The 24,425-nt window shown below is 31.7% G+C and overlaps 2 protein-coding genes across 3 annotated transcripts; one reads left to right on the forward strand and one right to left on the reverse strand.

Moving 5' to 3' along the window:
• Positions 1-9,231: 9,231 nt before the first annotated feature.
• Positions 9,232-11,817, reverse strand: LOC114411794. 2 transcript variants are annotated; one of them, XR_003666531.1, is made up of 3 exons: positions 11,308-11,817; positions 9,601-9,715; positions 9,232-9,398 (listed from the first exon to the last, which is right to left on the reverse strand). XR_003666531.1 is itself a non-coding variant. In XM_028375495.1 (2 exons), the coding sequence occupies exon 1, from the start codon at positions 11,693-11,695 to the stop codon at positions 11,315-11,317; it is 381 nt and encodes a 126-aa protein (XP_028231296.1). In that variant the 5' UTR covers positions 11,696-11,817; the 3' UTR covers positions 9,499-9,715; positions 11,308-11,314. The 2 variants fall into 2 exon arrangements, 1 of the variants encoding a protein (XP_028231296.1); XM_028375495.1 differs by lacking the exon at positions 9,232-9,398 and having other exon boundaries at positions 9,499-9,715.
• A 3,897-nt stretch (positions 11,818-15,714) lies between these two features.
• Positions 15,715-22,958, forward strand: LOC114411795 (ras GTPase-activating protein-binding protein 1-like). The gene is made up of 9 exons (XM_028375496.1): positions 15,715-15,938; positions 16,751-16,936; positions 18,099-18,399; positions 18,494-18,726; positions 18,825-19,005; positions 19,243-19,364; positions 19,456-19,518; positions 22,125-22,188; positions 22,309-22,958. Exons 2-9 carry the CDS (start codon positions 16,751-16,753, stop codon positions 22,545-22,547), a joined length of 1,389 nt encoding a protein of 462 aa, XP_028231297.1. The 5' UTR covers positions 15,715-15,938; the 3' UTR covers positions 22,548-22,958.
• Positions 22,959-24,425: the final 1,467 nt, after the last annotated feature.

Raw genomic sequence — 24,425 nt, forward strand, 5'->3', positions numbered from 1 at the left:
GAAGGTGAAAGTTGTCAATTCTGATAGAGGTGGAGAGTACTATGAAAGGTATGATGAAACTAGGCAACACCTATGTCCATTTGCTAAACTCCTTCAGAAATGTGATATTTGTGCGTAATACACAATGTCAAGTACACCACAACTAAATGGTGTATCAAAAAGGTGTAACAAAACATTAATGGATATGGTTATAATTATGTTGAGTAACTCTAAATTGCCCATATCTTTGTGGATGTGTGCATTGAAAACTGTTATGAATTTGCTAAATAGGATTCCTAGTAAGACAGTTCTGAAGACACATGTTGAACTGTGGACTAACAGGAAACCTAGCATAAGGAACTTGCATGTTTGGGGTTGCCAAGCAAAAATAAGGATTTATAATCCCCAAGAAAAGAAAACAGATGCAAGAACAATCAATGGATATTTCATTGGTTATCCATGCCAAAAAAATCAAAAGGGGATGGGTTTTACTATCTTAATCATAGTATGAGAATTGTTAAAATTGTAAATGTAAGGTTTAATAAAAATGGTAAAATCAGTGAGAGTACAGTTTCACATAATGTGGAAATTAAAGAAATTAGAATGCAAGTTCCTTTGACTTGCGCCTCTAGCAGTAAAGTAAGTGTTACTTTAGATGTTGTTCCAAACAACAATGAAGAAGAGCAGCACAATAATGAACCCATGATTGAAAATGAACTTAATGTAGAAGAACCACAAGAAATATCATTAAGGAGGTCTCAAAGAGAAAGAAGACTAACTATTTCAAATGATTATGTGGTATATCTACATGAATGAGAAACAGACTTAAGCATTACTGATGATGATCAAGTTTTCATTTTCACAAGTCGTAAGTTGTGATAATTCTTATAAGTGATTGGAAGCCATAAAAGAAGAGTTAAAATCCATAGAACAAAATGGTATTTGGGTCCTTGTAGAATTTCAGAAGGTTGCAAAAGAGTTGGTTGTAAGTGGATCTTTAAGACTAAATGTGACTCTCATGACAACCTTGAACGTTACAAGGTCAAACTTGTTGCTAAGGGTTTTACTCAAAGAGATGGTGTTGATTATAAAGAGACATTTTCACTAGGCTCGGGAAAGGATTCCTTTAGGATTATCACGACACTGGTTGTCCATTATGAGTTGGAACTACATCAAATGGATATGAAAATTGTCTTTTTTAATAAAGATTTAGAGGAAAATGTTTACATGGACCAACCAATGGGGTTCTTAGTTGAAGGAAAGGAACACATGGTGTGCAAATTAAAGAAATCAATATACAAACTTAAGTAAGCTTCCCGCCAATGGTATTTGAAGTTTAATTTTATCATTGTTTCCTTTGGATTTAAGAAAAATATTGTTGAACGATGTATATATATCTAAAGGTCAATGGGAGTAACCTTATATTTTTTATTTTGTATGTTGATGATATCTTGTTTACAACTAATGATCTTAGTCTTCTTCATGAAATTAAGAAGTTTCTTTCTAGTAATTTTGAAATAAAGGATATGGGTGAAACAAGATATGTGATAGGAATAGAAATATTTTGAAACAAATCACAAGGATTGTTAGGCTTGGCCCATAAAGCATATATTAATAAAGTACTAGAGAGGTTCAGGATGGAAAGTTGCTTATCATCACCCGTTCCAATTCAAAAAGGAGACAAGTTTAGTCTCGCACAATGTCCTAAGAATTATTTGGAATGGAAACAAATGGAAGCAATTTCGTATGCATCTGTTGTTGTGAGTATTATGTATGCTCAGATCTATACTCAACCAAACATAAGCTTTGTAGCTGAATGTTAGAAAGATACCAAAGTAATCAAGAATGAGACATTAGAAAACTACAAAGAAGGTTCTTAAATACTTGCAAGGAACAAGGGATCACATGCTTACATCTAGGAGGTCTGATCACCTTAAGATGATTAGGTATTCGGACTCAAACTTTGCTAGATGATCATGAGTGGATACAAGGAAATCCACCCTTGGCTATGTATTTCTTTTAGCTGGAGGAACAGTGTCGTGGAAGAGTGCAAAACAATTTGTTGTTGCTTCATCCACTATGGAAGCTAAATTTTTAGCATGTTTTGAGGCTACAATTTAGGCTAATTGATTGCAAAACTTTATTTTAGGGCTTGAAATTGTCAATATTGTTAGTCCGCTTAAAATATATTGTGATAACTCCACATCAGTGTTTTTCTTTAAGAACTACAAGTAATCTAATGGTATTAAACATATGGAGTTAAAGTACTTTATCACACAAAAGAAGAAGTTTAGAAATAGAGAGCGTCAATAGAACATATTAACACAAATTTAATGATAATTGACCCTTTGACAAAGAGGCTATTGCCCTAGATATTTATTGAGCATGTTGAAAATATGGAAATTATTGTTATTAAGAATTGTTGAGTGTAATGTTTACTTTTGTTCTAGATTGTTAACACCTTGAGCTCATTTATCATATGTTTCTGATTACATGTTCTTTACGTTTGCATGCATATTTATATTAGAGTAATGTAAATAGATATTGTCTTAAATAAAGACTTTATGTTGGACCATTATGTGTTTCTAATTATGGTCATATTAAGGAGAAGTCTAATTTGTGGTACATGGAAGGAATTATATCGATAAAGTGATATAAAGCTATCATGACTAATTAATACCTATTCTTAATTATGAAATTATGATGTGTCCAATGTATGAAATGATTTACTCATTTCAATGTGCATTACGTAAGTTTTATTTGTTAATTTATTTATCTGTCCATGATATTAGATAATGTCACATGAATCAAGTGAGAGAATGTAATATTTAACGTCTCATATTAAAGGCATGTGACTTATTAAGGACTACTAAATAAATAATTAATTGTTATGGCCTGAGTTGTAAATGGGTTGTAGGCTTAAATAGAACAGTTTTTAAAAATAACTATTATTTGATAAGAGTAATAATTATAAAGGGGTTAATAGTCACTAACATGAGATAAGATATATTTCCTAACATTAAAGTATTCTCACAATCCTAGCTATCATTACCAAAGATAGAGAGAATAGAAAAAAGAATCAAAAGAAGTAAAATATTATTTCTCTCCTCTTTTAAAAAATTAAAGTATGTCAGAAAAGAAATTTTACCTTAAAGAAAAGTACACACATATTTCAAAATCTTATTAATTTTTTATTATTGAGAACCTATAAGACTATTATTTACGCTTCCAGCACATATTTTAACTATTCACACAAGAGTTAAACTCAAAACTTTATCTAATTAAAGATAACCAAGCTCCTTATTACTCCTAATTTCCCTAAACCTCGTATAATTCTTAGATCAATCAAAGACGTTGGTGATATCACATTTTTATAAATACACATGTGAACCTGTAGTAATTAGATGAAAATTGCTAGCTTCTTCGAATATTTATACTGGCTAGCTAGAGAATTTCGATGTAAGAGAGAAAAAGATAATTTTGAGTTTGAAATTAATTTTTTATATTCTTAATTAAAAGGTTATTATTCTTAACGTGTTTTTCAAAAGCCTCCTTAATTTAAGGATTTGGAATTTAGTAGGTATTTTTGAAGCTTCTATATGAACAAAGTCCCTCATTGACTAAGGAGAAACTCTTCAAGAGTTTATATTTAGTTATTTACATAAACAGCTCAACTGCAGAAACGAGTTGTAGAGAAGAAAGAGTTTATATCCTTTTATTTTTAATTACCTCCGATAGGTGTGTATTGTCTACACTTTCATGCAAACTTTCAAGGCTACTACTACTTCTGTACATCTGAAAACCTCCTTTTCCAAACCTATATCTATGTATGACTTTGGGAAACTGGGTGCACATTGTTCAAAAGATGTATCTCAACGAGTATAACGTAATGCTTATTTTAATTAAATGTTACAGGGAAATTAAGTAGAAAGACAATTTTCCCTTAACTATATATATTTCTTTCTTTCACCCCACAGCTGAAAACACCGTTGTATCACCATCAACACTGTCCACTAAGTAGTAGTGAGTAACTCTCTAATCAATGAATATATACTATCACTGTCAAGGACTGTGAGATCTCTGCTATTTAGCAGCATGATATGACTCAGTTAATAAATGTGTGTTCAGAGAGATCAATATATAATTTAGGAGGGATATGCATGGGTGGGTGACAAATTCCTATTGTCGATTGGGAAGAGGAATCTATTTATATAAACATATAAAAATGTGTGTATATATATATATATATATATATATATATATATATATATATATATATATATGAAGAAAGGTTGCACAGAATAATTAAATTTAGGTGTTACTTGTATACTATAATGATGAAAGACATGGAACGAGATCATTAAATCTGACTATAAATTGTCTTAAATTTTATATATAACTATGATATTTTTCTAGGTACCTTGAACCTGCTGGCACAAGTAGTTATTGCACTCTGCGGCAAAACTGCAAAAGCTAGCGACAACAGCAAAGATATATGATGCCAATATAAAAAAAAAAGTGAAAAAGATAAATGCAAAAATTAAGCTGATGAATTAATAGTTTAGAACTAAGAGAAATGGTTCCCATCCAAGAGTTTTTAGAAAGTGTAAGAGAAGGACAGGACAGACTCTTCTCCTTACAACCATTACTCTTAAGCAGTGACCGCGTGCTTTGCCAACCTCTATGAGTGTGTCCATGTGAATGAAAGTGACTGAGAAGGAGGGAAATGGCTTTGCTCATTGGCGTGGCCTTTCACCTTTGCTCCTGGCTGCTGCTGCGGTCTGTTTCATGTAGGAGACCAATAACACCAATATTATTTATTACCATGTACTTAATTATAAGGTCAACTCGAGCTCCAATTTTTATGCTAGCTCGCTGCACCTTTCATTTAACTTTACTTGTTTTGAATACTCTAAATAAGTAATTTAATGTCCTCTTAAATATTTATAATTTTTAATATTAAAAAATATATAGGCAACAAAGTTATACTACTATGTGTTAAGTATATACTTTCTTCGTTTTCTTTTATAAGGAAAAAAACACATTCCTTTTGTTTTCTTTATAAGCAAAATTTGACTACTTTTTATTTCATTTAATAAGATTATGTTTAAAATACTTTTTATTTAATAGAGAATTTATATTTAATATCAAGTTTTAACGAAAGATAGTTTAAGAAAAATGTATTTTTAATTGGAAACGACAGTTTAATTAAGCTAACTATTTTTTTTAATAAGAAGTGTGAAATCAATTTTTTTGGCTTATAACACTACTAGAAAATCATGAGTTAGCCACCAAATTTAGAGACCGAAAGTATCAATCAGAAACTGCAACCGATTTAGTCATTAATAACATAAATTGTCATTTACACAACTCAACAATTCATTTTGCGACTAAAGCAGTGGTGACCCAAGTAGGTGCAAATTCGGTCACAAAGGAAGTACCCATTAGCTTTCAACATAGTATATACCTAACACTGTTTCTATTTACAATTAATAGTGTGTAACTATATGTGAAGCAAGTAGAGTTAACAAAATGGGTCAATTTGCTCCATTTTAACCTATCCTACCACCACTCTACCAAAAATGACTTGAGGCATGTTGGCATGTGCTTTGGATAAGTGAGTTGGAGGATATATATATAACCCCCCTCACTTATGGGTGAGTTGGAGGATTAGTCCGCTTAAAATTTAAAAAATGAAAAAAAGAAAATTAAAGTCTACTAACACACAATAGTTTATAGTTACATTACTATAAAATATTGAAGTTACAGTACAACACTCAAAAAAATATTGAATTAACCACTGTCATTACTAACATGCTTAAAGCATTTACATTGTATGGTTGTTTATCTTAAAGAATAAACTATGTTTTTTTCTTTATAAAATTGGAAATGACATATTTTTGTCCCTACAAAAAATTTGTGCATTTTTAATTCTTTTAAAATTAAAATATCCTACTTTGGTTAAGAATTAGGTCAGTTAAAGTTAAACCTACGTATTTAATTAATGTTCACTTAAGAACTAGATACATGTAAAATTAAATTTACATTCATTTAACATGTAGGTCCGATTTTAATTGATCCTAACTCAATCAAATTATGATATATTTTAATTTTATGAGAACTAAAAAGGTAAAAAAAATTGTATAAGAATAAAAATTGAACTTTTTTTAATTTTATAAAGACAAAAATATATTTTAGTCTATCTTATAATAAATTAGTGGAACCCAATGGTACTATATATATATATATATATATATATATATATATATATATATATATATATATATATATATATATATTAAAGCAATGGGACATATATAAGAGTGTCACGTCAAATGCTCCAATGATTATTTTTGTTAAGCAACACATCTTATTTTGAAGTACCTCACGTAAGCAACCATGTTCTAGATGCTCTTAATGTGGTTATAATACATTTAATGTAATGAAAACTTTACATAACAACGTCAACAATGCATAGTTGCTTAAATAGGTTATTTGTCTTAATTTTTTGTCCTATAATATCATATAAATTTGAGAATTTTATACAAAAATTTACTTTAATACTAAAGTTGATAAAGTGAGTGTTTAACTTAGTTTTTCTCTTTTTTCTGTCGATTTTTGGCTTAGAAAATACTTTTTTATTGATAAAAAATAGTTAAGGTAACATTGCTTATATAAAGAATGAGGCTTGTATAAGAAACGACATGTTAATGATCCAACAACAAAAATTGTTAAATGACGCATCTTATTTTTAACAAGTCACATAAATAATTATGTTGTAAATGTTCTAAGAAATCCAAATATATAGTCTAATAAAAAAATTATTCAAAATATGTTTCACATTACATTTCCATGATTCCAAACTTCAAATTATATGTAGCCCAAAAAAATAAAAATAAAAACACTTCAAATGCACTCATCCAAGAGTTAGCATACACAAATACTTATTACACACTATATATTTTTTATGTGTATATCAATTAATATGAAATTATTTTAGTTTAATTAATAATTTTGAGTGTGACCCCGTCCTATATTTGAATTAATATTAGATATTTGAAGAGTAATTAAATTCATTGGCTATCGGCTATAATGATCTTACATCATTTAAACTAAATCGTCTCTCATAAAATAAACTTATGGTCTATAAAAGTAAAAATAAAAAATAAAAAATTACACCTATGAAAACATTACTGTAACAAAAGACCTCCTAAATAAAATGAGTAATAAATTTCCTTAATTGCGACCAACCCTCAAGTCGAGATGCATTCAGTGTCGTAATGTATTAATCGTCATCTAAAAGATGATTAGTTGATTCATTTACCAAGAAAAACAATTACATACTGATACTGTATAAAAATGACACACCCCACAATCATATAAAAAGGACAAGAAGAACAATAATGGATGCGGTCCAAATCAAGCGGCACGCAATTGCAAAAAGAGTAAGCAAAGCTTATAGATGTTCAGTATGGAACAAGCTACTGAACTACCTAAGCTACCCAACAGGCAACAGTAATCACATTTCTCAGACGTTTCATTGAATTTGAAACTAAGCCTCTATGTTGCATTTTTGTTGGATAGTATTGAATTGCTAAAGCCATTAAGCCAATTTCATTAGCATACAATCACAGAAGAACTATAGTCAAATAGATAATATAAAAGGACCATCTCGAATAATTTTCAAAATAAATAATTTTGATATATATATATATATATATATATATATAAGATCTACATTATATGAAATAGACCAGACTCCATGGTAAGTCTTCTAACTAATGTTACATTCTTATGTAGCTAGAGCTGTTCTACGTGAACAATTATGGTTAGATAGGGACATGACAGAATTAACATCCGCTGGCATCGTATATATATAATTATTTGAGTGACATATATGCTTTTGTTGTCCCTTTCAAGTTACATGTGCATCCAAAAAAATGTGCCATTAACAATTACGCTGGAATCTTTTTAATTGTGCGTGCCTATCCTTTTGCAAATTGTATAACCCTCAGAAAAGTTAATAAACTACGAAAGTAAACTCATTAGATAAAAATTACCTCATTTATATGTACTATTTTGATTATATTACTAATTAATAAAGTCATCTTTCCGTGATCTTGGGCCTGTTAATGGTGGAAAATCAGTTGCTTGACAGACGAGGCAACTCGGGTATTGCTAAAAATAATTCATGCGTTTCTTTTCTTACTTAAAGGGTGACAGGACCAAGTATGCAAAAGAGGATATTAACTCATTGCAAGATTATCAAAGATTTTGCTGGCTGCCTTGTTATATATCTTTAAAAGGTAGGTTGAGGCTTGAGAGCTTACAAAAAATGTTAAAACACCATGAAATCTGAGATAACTAAAACAGCAACATTTAAGGTAGTTTGTAAACACAGCAAATGTTCAACTAGTTGAATACCCACTAAAAAAGGTTAGTTGCTGAAAATTCAAGTTCGACACCTCTACATCATATTGGTGAAGGGAGTCAAGGGAAGGCTGAACCAGTTGCGTCTGCAACACGGCCATGGCCACCGTCAAGAAGGGAAAGCCTGATCTCCGTAAGGTGTTGCCTGTTGTCATCGTCCTTCAGCACAGGCCATGGCACAGAAAGGATGGCGTTTTACATGCATTTCGAAGATTATGTTGGGTCACAGTGAATCCCAAGGGTGAAATGAAAGGATCTACTATCACTGGTCCAATTGGGAAGGAGTGTGCTAATCTCTGGCCGAGGATTGCAAGAGTTGCCAATGCTATTGTTTAGGTTGGGTTTCTACTCTGGCGTTTGTAATGTTCCTGCTTCTTGAAGTTCTTTCTGATATTGTTTTAGGTTGACGTAAAAAAAAAAAAAAGATATTGTTTTAGGTTGAATCCCAGACAACATGGCACAGATAGTTTGTTTTGTCTTTGTTTGACTTCTCGGTGAGAAGTGTTTTGATGAGATTAATTGATAGTTTATAAGAGGTGTTTTCTGGTTTAAAAAATGACGATGATGGCTATTAGTATTTGGGTTAATTTGGCTTACTTGAAAAAGTTTGGGCAGATGGCTAGATCACCTCGTCACCATGCCAAGACATGATATGATATCAGGTATCAACAAACAACTCTTCCAAAATAATAAAGCTCTTATTCAAGACTCGTGAATAGTTTTATTTTATGGCTAACACCTCCCACACAAGAGCCGAGTCTGAAACATGGACATTGTATAGGCCCGCCCCATCTTAAATTCAAACTTCTACTAAGAAGAATAGACGCGACAGAGAATTTGATACCACCAAATTATAAACAAAATTTGTGAAAAGCTAATAAAGCTCTTAGGTGAAGGCACGATTTTATAGCTCTAACAAAAATAAAGCTTTAAACAAAATATGGATTTCATTTCCAAGATGAGTAAGCTGCATGCTCCGTCTAGTTGCCCTGAAGAAATTTTGAAATGATAATCAAAAGCTTCACTACTAATCAAAATAAGCAGGGAAAATTTTGGGAGAAATTATTCAATTTAACCATTATCAAGTCATTGAATCAATTTACTTTTTGATCCCACATTCAAAAATAAGTAAACAATAGTTAAATTTAACTCCAGACAGCAACAATTTATTGATATAAAATGTTTACACACCTCTTTAAATTTGGATGGTCGTTACAGGTATGTGATAAAGACTATTCAGACCTTTCCATTGACAAAATACAGACAGTTGACAGGGCCAATAATGTCATCCCACAATAGCACAAACCTGGCCATAAGCAGTCAAAGATAGTTTCAAACAGAGTTAAGATGGCACGTGTATACTACTATCAGTGCACTATAGTTATAAGATCAAGTAGCAGAATCCAAGCACCGTAAGAATGATTTCTATTTCTTTTTCTTTTTTCTATACTAAAAGAATATATAATCCTAATAAGAATGGTATTACACTAGTGCAGAAACACAACTAGTACCTCAAAATGGGACAGTTTTCTTTCTAATATGATAGCAGGTGCATACTACAAGTAGTGCACTGTAGTTTTCTTTCTTTTGTGTTCATTTAGACCGGATTATTAATCTGGATAGCAGAGCAGAGCCACCAACTCAAAAACACTATAGTGGAAAGCAGATAGTAGGATGACCACTACACTGAAGATAATGGGGAAAAGGTAATTTATACCACACATATGAAATGATGGAGAAAAAAATTAAAGACATCATTATTAATAATCAAAAGTAATAATCTATACACAATCACCACCAATATAAGGCATATTTAACAAGTCAACAACAACAAGAGACTAATGCAGAGGATCAGGTGCTCCGCTGGGCACCTGGGCTGGATGTGACTGAGATGACGCCTTGACTGCACCAAAGAGAATGAACAGAGGTTGTCTCACAGAAGAAGAAACAGAAAAAAGGACGGAATTGTTGAAGAGAGGAAATTGCTGCAAGAAATGGGCATAGTGCCAGTATGAACTATGAACCGAAGGAGGCACAGACTCAACAGAGGTTAAAGAGCTGCCAGATAACATTGAGCTGCTGAAGAAGCAAGGCTTTCACCAGAAGACGCATCAGCAGCCAATGTTGGAAGATGCAAACAGTGCAACATAGTGCATCCTTCTTCGAAGAATGAAGGGTGCTTCAAACCCTATTATCATTCTGATGGGAGAAAATTATGAAATTTCATAAACTATCTCTAAATCAGAACAAAAGGAACGCCAAGCAGGAATTCAAATGGAATGTTAAACATAGTGGCTATGAGCCTATGAGGCCATCATTCAGGCTGCTATCACCACCCAAAAAAAACAAAATCCAGCACCTCTTCCATCATTTCAGGCTGCACAAAGGACCATTCAAATCCCCTCCTAAAAAAACATTATTTTCCTATGAGATTTCTTGAACTAACTCTTCCAATCTTCCCAAAATTTGATTTTTGTTGTTGCTCTAGCCCTGTTTGGGGAGCAATACACTTGCAGAGATCTTGCTCATGTAACAGAGCTTTCTTCTTGAATTTCATTTATCTTCTAACATGTACTTTCCCAAACGGAGTTTGTTGCTAACAAAGGATGATACTTAAAGCGTAAAGGACTAGCATTGGAAAAATCATATTGTTAATCCATGTCACAAAATATATTGAAATCTAAGAAGAAGAAAAAAGTTGGTATTAAGTTGAACAACTCCATAACCCAAACACTAGGTCATGGAATGGTGCCTCAGAGAGATCGTGGAGGCTATATAATTCTCAGGTCTGATTATTAAACCATACAGCTTCTGATTAACCTAATAGCTTCTAAATTTTAATCTCGCAAACACAAAAACCCTAAGAAACAGAAATGGGGAGGGGGGAAGAAAGTTGACCTGTCAGTCACTGGTATCCGCCACCGCGAGCGTTAATGTCCTCCTCGACGATGGAGTTGAGATAAACGGGAGGGAAGTCGGAGAAGGCGAAGGTCTGCTCCTTCATGAGCTTTTCGACATCGGGATTCTTCAAAACGGTGCGTCGGATGGGAGGGCGGTTGCGGCGCTGGTCGCGGGTGAAGTACTTGATGTCGTAGACGGTCTCCGGGAGGGAGTTGGGGATGATGGGCTTCTCCTTGACGGTGGCGGGGCAGCTGAGGCGGTACTCCACGGCCAAGGGTAATGCGGATTTGTACTCGGGGCCCGCGCACGGGCCCGTGATCTCCCATGGCTTCTTCATGAACCGCTTCAGGGTCTGCATCACAGAATTCGACGCCGATTTCGCCATACCAACTGGGTTTTTTTCTTTCTCAAATCAAGGAACCATTTACTATTTATGAGTTTAGCTAAAATAAAGTTAAATGAAAATGAAACAATACAATTTGTGAAATAAACTTATGGAAAGTTTGGTACGTGAAAAAAAAATTCATTTCTGAAAATATGAAGTCTAGAAATCATGTTTTTTAACAATAAGTAAACTTTGTTTGGTTGGTCTAGGAATCAAAAAATTATCTACTAATTTTACCATATTAAATAATTAAATAAAAAAGATGATATTTTTACTGTAATTAAAAAAATTAATTGAGAAAGTAAGATGTTCACCTTTGCTGTGAGAAATTTTTAAGGAGAGACTGATTAGAAAACATTCATGAAAAAACATCATTTCTCACGATGTTATTTTTTAAAAACTGATATAAACATGAAAAATTAAGTTTTCTAACCTATGATTACTGAAAAACTAAAAAAATTTCCTATATGAGATGCTCCCTATCACAAAGGAAAATAAAAAAAATATATACATATAAATAACAGAATGTAGAAAATGAAATAAATAAAAATAAGAAAGAGATAAAAAATGAGAATCCATCTTTCCCAAATTTTGTCAAAGCACTCTTGTTAATGTTAAGAAAAGTGAAAGAAAGTGAAAAAAAACCCATCAGTATTATTAAAATTAGATCAGTCAAGATACTAATGAGTCATTAGTTGAACATGTGGGTTATTAGTTGAATTAGTATAACTAACATAAATATTGAAATCTTATATATTATTGTTTGTATACAAATTACTATTCAATGTTGGCGTTATAGTGGCTAGCACGTCCTAAGTGCCGTTGAGGACCAGTATTCGAACCTTAGTATTGTGATATAGTCTTTATATTATTTTAATTAAAGCTAATGGCCATGATATGACCACACATCACTAAACAGTTGCAGTATTGGTCTATGCAGAACACAGTCCAGCCTCTGCTGATGCTCCTCGAATGTTATTACCTTGAATGTTCCTTCCTATTAATGATGGAAAATAAAATAATTAAAAGCAAAGAAAATAAAAGAAAAAAATGGGAGATAAGAGCTACAACTCCTTTATATTAATTAATTTATTTTTATCATGTGGATACGAATTATGACCTAGTTACTGTATTGTAAGAATATAGGTTGAACAGGACCTTATTATAAAAGGGCATTAGTTGCAACACTTTTATAAAATGGAATATTATTATAGAATTTTTTCCAAAACCTCTAAAAATATTTTCATATTGTCTATCTAGCTTAAATTTGGCTAAGTTTCTAACGATTGAAATATAGGATGACAAAATGGATTGATTTATTCCGTTCATTCCATCACTAACGAATTGATTTGTCCTATCTTATATTTCATATATAAGTTTAAAATGTCAATCTATCTTTTTTTTGTCATGTTCATCCACCAAAAATAAAATATTAAAAATAATAATAATAAATATACTTTAATTAATTTTATCTTTTATAAACATTAACTAATAAATACTTACTAAAATTGAATGTATTGTCTTAAATTTTGAATAATAATTTATTTAGATAAAAAAAATTAATTAAAATTAACAAATATATGTATAAAATATCAAAATAACTATTAATTCTTTTAAATTGATTGTTAAATTAATCCGTCTTATTTTCTCTTAATCTGTTTTTTAAAAAGGTCAAAATGAAACGATTGATGTGAGTTAATAGTTTAAAAATCCTAATTAAACTTGTCAAAATGAATTGATCCGACATGTTCAACTCATTTTTACCACTCTAATGAAATAAAAATATGAGATATAATAAGATTTCTACTGGTTTAACTTTTTAATAACCACCTATTCTCCTTCATCCTCTTTATCATCCATGTAAGTGTTCTTATATTCACCCTCAACGTCACTAACCTCTTGATCATTGATCAATGGATTTTTTTAAATTGAAATTTGTTTAATGTATGCTTTTAATATTGTGAACGATGATACTCTTTTCTTTAATTCTTTTTTTTTTTTACCTTTTTCCCATTAAATCTACAATCTACATACGAGCATTACTACATCTTAAACACAAAGGATTTTTTATTCTCTGCTTTGCGACAACAACAGTGGAAAAGCAAGAATATAAATAACGATGAAATTGGGGTATCACATTGACCCTTTCTTAATGTTGTTATCTTTGTCACCAAAATTAGGTAATCAAACAATTTGTTGCATCCTTAGTGATAATTAATATGTTTCACCTCTTTTACTCTCCAATTAACATTTTTTAAGGTTTGGAAATTAACACTTTGTTAAAAAATTTAATAATAAATTATATTAGATAAAAATGAAAATGAATAATGTTAACTGTAGTTTCTTAAGTGTTTTCGTATTAAAGACAAAAAAAAAGTGTTTTCATATTATTTTTTATGAATATTAAATTTTTGTTTTTATAATCCGTATAATAAAAGTCAATATTTAAAGTTGAAATTAATTATTGAGACAAAAGTATAATTTTAATTATAAAGTGATACTAAAAGTCAATTTTATCCAAATGAAATTAAGGAGCAGTTCACGTAAGATTATTGATTAGCATGCTTCATTTTTATTCCAGAGAGTATTTCTAATGGACTTAATTTAAGTAATTTATTTTAAGTTTTTTTTATCTTATTAATTGATCCGTATAATATCATATCATAATTTATCCATTTATTTATATTTTATTCTAATGATATAATCTTAAATTATTTTCTTAAATAATAATAAAATATTTTTTTATTCATAAACTTAACTTTAAGTCATTCAATATGACACATAATTATCTCTAATGGTAAAAAGAGAAAAGAAAAGAAAGTAACAGTATCTAAAAATAAATAACTTAACGGGTCTGGAGACACTCTAATGAACATCAAAATGTAAGTTGCAAGCATCCCTGCATCATTTGTGCTATAAATACGCACGCACTACGTCACTACCTTAGTTATAATTTCAATCCAAACAAGCCTTAGCTAAGTCAAGACCCATTTTGGTTATATTATATTAGTATAATTGTGCTCGATGGTCAAGGCAAAATTCAAAACAGTGCTTTCATTATATTATTAATTATTAATAATACCTGTAATAACACTCCAAGAGCAAATGCTGGGCTACCTATCATATCATATAAAAATTAAAGTTATTACTTAATACGCGTCAACCACTCATAGAAAATGCAACGAGAGTGACAAGAAATCAAATTTTCGACTTCACATTTGCTCCTCACATGAATAAAAAATATGAATTTAATTTAAATGCATAGAGAAAGGTCTCCTGGAATTATGAAATATGAGTTTGATTAATCTTATTTTTTAAAAATAAATAATTTAAGTTTAGAAGCTAAATTAGATTATTACTATTATTATTATTGTTAACTAGTGAAAAGTTAGACACTATCATATTTTATACTTGTATTTTTATTATTTGGGTAAAATGTAAAGTTTGATTTTTAATAGTTTTTATCTCGAATAAAAAAATTACTGTGAGTTCATTATTTTTATGTGAGTTTAACATGATGCATGAATCAAAAATAAAATAATGAGTAATTTTTAATAGGCAGAATATATTGAGTGTTTTGAGGAGCTGATAAAATAATGTAACAAAAATAATTCAAAATCTTACACTATTTTCCTATTAATCCTCTTACTCTATAAATATTAAATGTCTTTTACATTATCAATATATTACATGTACTATTTTTTTTATTTAAAACTTTATTTATAAAATAGGAAGAGGATTTATAAGTGGATTAATAAGAAGATATAGTATTATTCATATAACAAATTAAGAATGTCAATAACATTTGCTACACACTGTTTATTATTAATTAAAGTTTGTTAAAGATTATAAAATTACCCGAATCTCAATCCTTATTTAACGAACCTTATTTATGATTTTGTAGTTTTTTAGTTATATTTATACTTTTTTGGGGTACATGTATGATTTTGTAGTTTATATTAAATTTTAACCAATAAAAGTGACTGACTGTATTGAGAGAAGTATTTATACACCAAATATAGTAGATAATAAAACGTGGGAAAGGCATCTTAGAAAAAAAGGAAAAAGCAACAGCGGGAGTCATCATCATCTCTTGTGAATTGTGATCTCCGAATCCGAACACAACACAAAATAAGCTTCAGAATCTTTACTCTCTCTCACTTCCCACGCCCTTCAAGGACTCTGTCCTGTTCGATCTCTCACTCTCTCTCTCTTCGTAAATCGTGTGTCTTCCACCAATCAGGTACGCACGTGGGTGTTCTCATCAACTCCTTCCTCGTAGTAATTGTCGGATACTCTAGTTTTTCAGTTATGCTTTTGTTTAGCACTAGCAATAGCAGCTTGCTTGCTACCTGATCTGTCAATACTGCGTCGTTTAGGTCCAAGGATGTACGCTATTTTGTTGTTCCAGCCTTTTCCCACTTTTTTAAATTCTCAGTTTCGCATGGTTCTGATGTAGACTTTGATTTTGTTTAGGGTTTTTACTAGGACTTTATAATTCTCATGATTTGTGGGGTTTTCCACTTCTAAATTGTGTATAATTGCTTTGCTGATCCAATGTTCCATGTTTCTGGATTAGGATCATGATTTTACTGTTCTCTAGTGGCTTGATTAGGGTGTTATATTACGTAAGCACTTATATACTGTTATAAATTTACACTAAAGTCCTCACACTTGATACTTAGTAAATGTGAAGTTTCATCTCTGCACCCTACATTTGTGTTTTCCACTCTATTTGTAGGTTCTGATCTGACTCTTCGCAATTGCTTTCACACTAAATTATGATTTCAACACACCGAGTGTCTTTTTGGATTGGTTTATTTTGAGATTTTTTTGCAGCTTTTTAAGAGAGTTTTTTTTACACTATTTTTTTAAAAGGATTTTGTTTGGTCCTTTTTTTATGACATATATGTTATGCAAATTCTTTGGTTAATTTGAGATGGGAGTGGGGCATAGCAGGGCAAGCTGAAATATTTCTCATGCTTTCCACAAACAAGATTTATCCGTCGTTAATGATTTTTTCAGCTTTACATTAATGTAAATTTAAAATTGCAGATGGCAATGCCGGAAACAATCCCTCCCACTACTCCCAGTGCTCAAGTTGTCGGCAACGCCTTTGTGGAGCAATATTATCACATTCTGCACCAATCCCCAGAATTGGTGCACAGATTTTATCAGGATTCAAGTTTCTTAACCAGATCAGACAGCAATGGTGTGATGACAACTGTGACAACTGTACAAGTAAGTCTCTAATCTACCAGGTTATGCATGTGTAGTTCACTTCTTTGATTATAATAACGTACGTCGTTTACATCCAACAGCATCTAGAATAGTTATCCAAATAAACATTTTAGAAATTGTGAAAGATATGAAGAGACAGAATGCAATGGAATCGCTATGAACTCTTTGGAAGTAGATATCGTAACCATTTTGAAAATAGTTATTTTCAACATATCACATATTATGCATTTTGTCTTGGCATTATTTATAAATTATAAATCAGGTCCCTATTTAGCTACATAATGACTGAAATTAAAAAATTGCATCTATCAAACAGAAACCACCAAATGACTTGAATTGTGGTTCAACTGTTATGGATTTGTAGCTTTGGATTTAAGATTATTGAACTGATGACTGTGTCCTTATATTAATCAATTTACTTTCTGTCCTAGTATCGTGATATTTAGGCTAGGTTTATCTATACTTCATAGTTCTTCCTCAAAATGCAATTTAGTCATTATCTAGCTTTGCAGTATGGATTCTTTACAATTTGTCTATGCTAGATGATAACTACCATACCAGCCCATCTTGAGTTGAGTCTTGTTACCTGTTTCAATCATATTGAAAGAGCAATAACTAAACATCCATTTATCGATTATATGAACAGTTCTGTCATTTGGCTAAACTTATTGGTCTCTTAACATATTTAGCTTAACAATTGCTGAGAGTGTTTTGCCCTCTCCAACAACAACAATCTACAACAACCAAGTCTTTTTCTACCAGGTGAAGTTGGCTACTTGGATCAAACAACGTCGTAAAGTTGTATTGTGAACCATGTCTTAGGCAAACCATTAACCACTAAATCCTTAATTGTTTGGATATAATTTCTCCTGATCTCCCTCTACCTCTAGTGATAGGACTACCATCCATCTAATCTACTCTATTAATTGGGGTGTGTACCATACCACTTTTCTTCATACATCCCTAATCCACCTAAGGCAAAATTCATTCTTTTCGGTATACATAGCTAAATACTATTGTGATGTGATAACATGCTTACTCCCTTGCTAAATACATTTGTCACACAATATGTCTAGTTTGTGTTTGACATTTGTACTCCCTTGGAAGCTTCCTACTAATGGTTTGGTTTCTGAAGAATTTCCTTACCTGACTGTTGGATCAGGAAATCCATGAAAAGATTATTTCCCTGAAATATGAAGATTATACAGCAGAAATAAAAACTGCAGATGCTCAGGAGTCACATAAGGGAGGTGTGATAGTTTTAGTAACTGGATGCTTAACTGGGAAGGATAATGTGAGAAGGAAGTTCTCACAGACATTCTTTCTGGCTCCACAAGAAAAAGGATATTATGTCTTAAATGACGTCTTTAGGTTCATTGAGGAGAATGACACACCTCAGTTAAATTCTTCCACAGTAAGTGTCATCAATGAAAATGCTGAGGCAGTGCACGAGCCAGAATCAGGTTAGCATGATTTTTCTCCACACACACACACACACACAACAGTTATTTGTTTTACTTAAACCTCAATTCATAATTGCTTCTTCCATGTTTCTAGAGGATCTGCATGCTCTCAAACATCTTGTGGAAGACACTGCAACTTTGGCAGAGGGTGAGAACCTTAATAATGGTGCTGAAGTTTATCATCCTCAGGATGAGGAAGAAGGATCAGTTATTGATGAAGAGGTTGCTGAACCCCCTACTGATTTAAGTCAGAATGATATTGTTACTGTTGATGATTCAACTTCTGCTGTCCCGGATGATGCACCAAGGAGATCATATGCAGCCATTGTGAGTTTGTCCTTATATATATATATATATATTCTTGCCTTGTGCTACTCTTCTGCTCCTTTACATTCATTAAATTAATGATTTTCATTTACATGAAGGTAATGAAAAGTCATGTAGCATCTGGTCATGTCTATGTTCCCAGCCGAGCTGCAAGAATAGCATATGCTAAATCCAGTGAACAATTGCCTACTACTGCCAATGCCAAATCAACTCCTGCGCCTGAGGCATTAGCTCCTAGTAGTGATAATGCATCTGGGAGCAGTGATGTTCATGAAGAAGGTATACATTAGTGCTCATTGACATGATTGACAGCCATTTTCTTTTTCAGACCAGTCAACTGTGATCTAGACACGTTTTTCCCCTTGGCTTGTTTCATCTAAAAATGACTTGTGAGCAGAAGAGATCAAAACAAATACATTAAAGAAAAGGAGGAAAAATGGTTGATAGAATTTATAATATACTGGTGCATTAAATTCTAGTTTGAAAATCAATTGATTTGTTCTGTACTTTTAACAGCTGAAGGTCACTCCATATACATACGGAACTTGCCATTTAATGCAACAGTTGAACAACTTGAAGAAGTCTTTAAGAAATTCGGTCCTATTAAGCATGGTGGTATCCAAGTTAGAAGTAGCAAGGTCCGTGGATATTACTGTCTGCATTTTCAAATTATCTAAGCATTTTCTGAGGCAAGCTTATGAGCTATATTATATTTTTGGCTTCTTGCAGCACGGATTCTGTTTTGGCTTTGTTGAATTTGAAGAATTGAGTTCCATGCACAGTGCACTTGAGGTACAGGGCAATGTTGAACTGTTGATTTTGTAGTTCTGCACTGTTGTTTGTTTATTTGGTCATGGAGGAAGTGTCTGTTTGTTGATGCCCATAAGATTAAAAGTTTTTATATCTTTTAGAATACTTTTAGTTAATTGGTAGTGGTACAGATTAGCATTAGCTTGTAGCAATGTTGCCTGTAATTCCCAAGGTTCAGCTTCTGATTGGAGCAGTTCTGGGGCTGGAATGTTCAGGAATAGAGTATGTTCTGCATCTTTTGCTCATAAAAAATTGTGCCTGCTTCTAAACTGGAAGGTCTTTCTAGAAATCTGATTAAAGCAATATATGAATGCATTTTGGAAATGGGATTATTTTCTCTGTTTAGTATATAGGTGATCTTGTTAGATGTTTATTGAGGATGTTTGTGTCGTAATAGTTTTGTGAAAGACATAAATGGATCTTATGATTGCAAAGCATTTGAGAAGATATGTCTGTTTAGATTAAGATGCCCAATCACACTTTTATTTGTCATGTCACTGATGTTTCTTTGACAAACTGTCATATTTTGTCTTCTCAAACATCACTGTTTGATATGTTATCCATGACAACTCAAGTTTGGTTTTGGTTGCAGGTACAAGTACTTGACTCAAACTTAGGAAGTTAAGGCTTGTTTTAGCCTGCAGTGTCTTTTTGTTTCTCATTTTTTTTTGGTTTTTGAGTAATCCTGTTTCTATCAGGACCATAAGTTATCCTTAATTGATATGCTCCACTACCGTCTTTTTCTTATAAAACTTTTATTTTAAAAAAATATTTCCTTCCCATTTGTTTCCAGTCATCTCAAGCTGGCTGGGTGCTTGGTATAATGGTAATCTAGAAAATGATTGGGAAACAGTGTTGCAATAAAGTTGCAGTAGCAGCACAGGTGGATGAAACGGCTTGTTTTTTAGAATGCGATAATTGGTTGTGATGTGGCACTAATGGTGACACCAGTACTCAGTAAATAAGTCATTGAGCCGATGTTTGGGTTGGGTGGTTGAGGAGTCAGATGTTGACAAGTTGATTAGGATGGTTACAGCAGCATAATGATAGATAATGATGAGTCGTAGTTGAAGAAGTTTATTGTCATGGTGGGACAGTGATGAAAGTCATGACTAAAATGCCATTGCAGTTAAAATAAGCATAACATGCTGAAGGGGATGAAAGTAGGATGGCTAGTCAGTAATGGTACTCATTCACAAAATTCCGTTTGGTGTTAGGAAGCATTTTGTTTGATTGGAAAATGGATACGCCATTGCCTTAGTATGTTTATTGGGAAATAGAATATGTTTGTCTCTGAAGAAAAATATGCTTCCATTTTCTCGAATAGAAACTTATTAAACAAAAACAAGAAAAACAACTAAGCCCTGTATTACTAGATGGGGTTGCCTATATGGATCAATGGACATCATTGGGCTCTACAAGTCAAATTTTCAATAGGTTTTCCTCTACACCTTTAATTGGGTTATGTTCCATTTAATCCACTTTTCTAACTAAAGCCTCTATTTATAGTGTTCTTCTCACATGATTGTGTGTCCTCTCCACTTCAACTCTTTCTAAAGCCTCTAGTAATAGTGTTCTTCTCACATGATTGTGTGTCCTCTCCACTTCAACTCTCTTTCTGAGACATTCGATCCTAAACTTATCTTCTCTCTGTTGTGTGTCTTCTCCTTGTGATGCATTTTCTCTCTTTTTTTTTATAGGTAAGAAGATGCAGATAATTTGTCATATAATTTGAAAATTATCTACAATGCTGTCATTGCAGTACATAACATATAAGTTCACTATTATTGTTCTGGGCCCTATGAATTTTTGGTGATAGGTTCAAATGACTTTAACCTTGTCTAACTGTGATATGAAACCATGGATTCCATTGGCTTTTTCCAATGTAGAAAATAGAAATAAAATAAGGCAGCATGCACCCCTGATAGGGACTCTGTTGAGGTTTTGAGGAAGTAGCTTTGTACTGTGCTGCCCTTTAACTGTATGTAGACTACTTATATAGATGGGACCAAGTAGGATTTGAGCTGTTGTGGATTTGTACTTTAGCTGTTAGATTACTGGTCCAACAATAGATTTTTTGCTTGTCTTTTTAAAGGATATAGAAACCTACAGGTCCAGCATTAAGTATCTGTTTTGCCGTCACTTGCGGTTTGGCAAAGATATTACTTACAATATTCACTTTTTTAAAATAATATAAATAACTAGAGAATTTGTGGGTGTTGAATTCTTATTTGTACCCTGCAGATAGGAACAGTTATCAGGTATTTCACTTAATTTTGAAGCATCTTCATGATATACTTGTCTATTTTATATTAAATCTGTCCATCTTGCTGACACATGGCATCTGTTCATTGTTTGGCTTCTTGCTTCATTGGTATCCATCAATTAGGCAATAATCTCACCTGCAATCACATGATTTCTATTTACCATTCTTACTTTTCACACCAGTGCCCACTACGTAGTATCATTTCTTACTTTTTAGTCTTCTCATTACAATAGGAGGGATAATATTTGCATTTTTTTTTTCTGGTTTTGGTCTTTTTCCTGGCACGGATGCTGATCTAGTATCTTGATAAAACTAATTTCAGGCTTCACCTATCACTGTTGGTGAGCGACAAGCTGTTGTTGAGGAAAAGAGAACTACTACACGAGGTATACTGATATATTTTCATTTTTACTTTTACGTCAAGTTAAACATGATCCATATTTAATGGGGATTAAACCAAGGTTATCAAGTAGATGTTAATTATGCTCTTTTTCTTCTTATTCTAGTCAGCGGTAGTGGGAGAGGGAGGTACTCAGGAAGAGGTGGTTTCCGAAGCGACAGTTTCAGAGCGCGTGGGAAATTTGGCAGTGGACGTGGTTATAGCAGAAATGAATTCAGAAACCAAGGAGAATTCTCAGGGCAACCTAGGAGTTCTCAACGGCCAAATCAAAATGGAGGTGGGCGTGGTGGTGGACGTCAAGGTGTGGGGAACCGTAATTCTACACCATCAGCTTCAGCAGCATGATCATATTGGCTAATTTAAATAAGAAAAAGACAAACAAAACAATACAAAAGAAGCTCGTGGGTTGATTATTTTTTATAGGAAAAGGAAGCCAAACACCTTTTTCTTTTCCCTTTGTTTAGGCACAAGTTCAGGTTCCTGATTGTCATCAGTGCAATCATTCGATGGAAGATTAGTGAGTTCATTAGTACTTGTAGAAGTGTTTTGGATAGTTCATATATTTTTTTTTTCCATTACCAATGCACTTCTCTTCCTTCTTCCATTTTGCTGAGTTATTGAGCTAGATGTGTTCCTGCGATTAAGTTGTTACACGGATCTCTGTTGTGGAAGGTTTATATGTAAATTGGTACTATGTGAATTCTGTTTCCTTTTTTCATAAACTTAATGAAAACTGTCTACGATTTTTACCGATGAGCCTAGGATGAGTGTAAGAGGACTTTGTGCATGTTCTCTTTATTGGTATTAGACTATTAGTTGACATTTTTTCATGATATTTTAGCTTTTTCAACAGGAGAAAGCAAGGGTGTATTTAGCTTTATTTAAAATAGGTTAATTTTTTTAGGTGTTCCGATTCAGATCAAGAGTGAATACACTACTTTACTCGTTCTCACTTCTCAGAGTCAAATTATTCTTTCTGTAAAAAGGGGTTGCAATATTCAATAAAAAATGTTCAAGAGATGATTTCATATAGAAAAAATTAACGAACATTCAAGAGATTTAGTCTCTTGATTGCTGGCTGTGGGGAATAAAAACATAATTATGTTATTAAATACTATAAGAAAACAGATTTTTGCTTTAAATTAAAGTTTATATATACAATTTTTTTTATATATAAAAAGGAAGGAGGTTGAATTGATTCACACTTGACCTACCAAAATTTGTCCAAGTTGTTGTGACGAACTCCAAATAGCAGCAAATAAGCAAACGCTAGAATCCTCACATAACAAGAATTACTATATGGTACTTAGGGAGGAACTGAGTATTATTAAAATGAGTTCCTATAATTGCACAGCTTTACCTTTTTTTTTTTTTTTACTGAAACAAGCTTTACTTTTAGTGTATGTACTTAAAATAATCTAGTTTAGTGTTTACACATACCATTTATAAATCCTTAGTCTTTATATGTACCATTTTTTAATCCCATTTAATATATATCATTTAACATATAGCCACTAAAAACTAAGATGGATTAAAATAGTATGTATAAAGACTATAAAAGAAAATTTTTATGTATAAGAATTAAAAGATAAAATTTATATAAATATAGATATGAGTAATTAAACATTAAAATTGTTTTGATTTTTAATGATTCCAAGTTTATTTTAATATCCTAATTTCCTAAATACTTATGTCCGTAATTTTAGTATTTATAATAGTATTTAAATATTTAATCAATTCTTTCATTGGTAAAGACGTTCGTGACTTCATTGAATTGTGATTGAATTGGTATTGAATAAGTATACATATTTTTATACGGCATATCATTTTTAATTGGCATACATGATCATATTATATTTCTTATAAAATTAAAACTAAGAAACTAATTTATAAGTAAACTTGTATATAACTGATTATTAATTGATATGTGATTGTTTTAGATTAATTAGTAATTGTTGAATGAAAATATTTTTAAATGTGTATTGCTTTTCAACGATAATAGTTTTAGAGATTTTTCTTAATATTTTATCTCTATCAATCTATTCTTTTAATCTTTATTTCTAAATTAAATTTTTTTATCTTTTAAAAAAATTATCAATAGTTAAAAATAACCTTATATCATAATATAATTTTTTTATCATAAATTTAAAATGTAATTTATATATTTACAAGTATATATTTATTATAAATTTTAGTTATATAAAATAAATATTTATCCTTAAG

This window comes from Glycine soja, chromosome 5 (genome assembly GCF_004193775.1).
Source record: "Glycine soja cultivar W05 chromosome 5, ASM419377v2, whole genome shotgun sequence".
Taxonomy (NCBI): domain Eukaryota; kingdom Viridiplantae; phylum Streptophyta; class Magnoliopsida; order Fabales; family Fabaceae; genus Glycine; species Glycine soja.

What these genes read in the sequence shown, in the direction of transcription:
- LOC114411794 (XM_028375495.1), bottom strand. Translation starts at nt 11,695, where the DNA reads ATGGCGAAATCGGCGTCGAATTCTGTGATGCAGACCCTGAAGCGGTTC.
- LOC114411795 (XM_028375496.1), top strand. Translation starts at nt 16,751, where the DNA reads ATGGCAATGCCGGAAACAATCCCTCCCACTACTCCCAGTGCTCAAGTT. An exon ending in TCCAAGTTAGAAGTAGCAAG is followed by an intron (nt 19,365 to 19,455) that starts GTCCGTGGATAT and finishes GGCTTCTTGCAG; the next exon opens with CACGGATTCTGTTTTGGCTT. An exon ending in AAAGAGAACTACTACACGAG is followed by an intron (nt 22,189 to 22,308) that starts GTATACTGATAT and finishes TTCTTATTCTAG; the next exon opens with TCAGCGGTAGTGGGAGAGGG.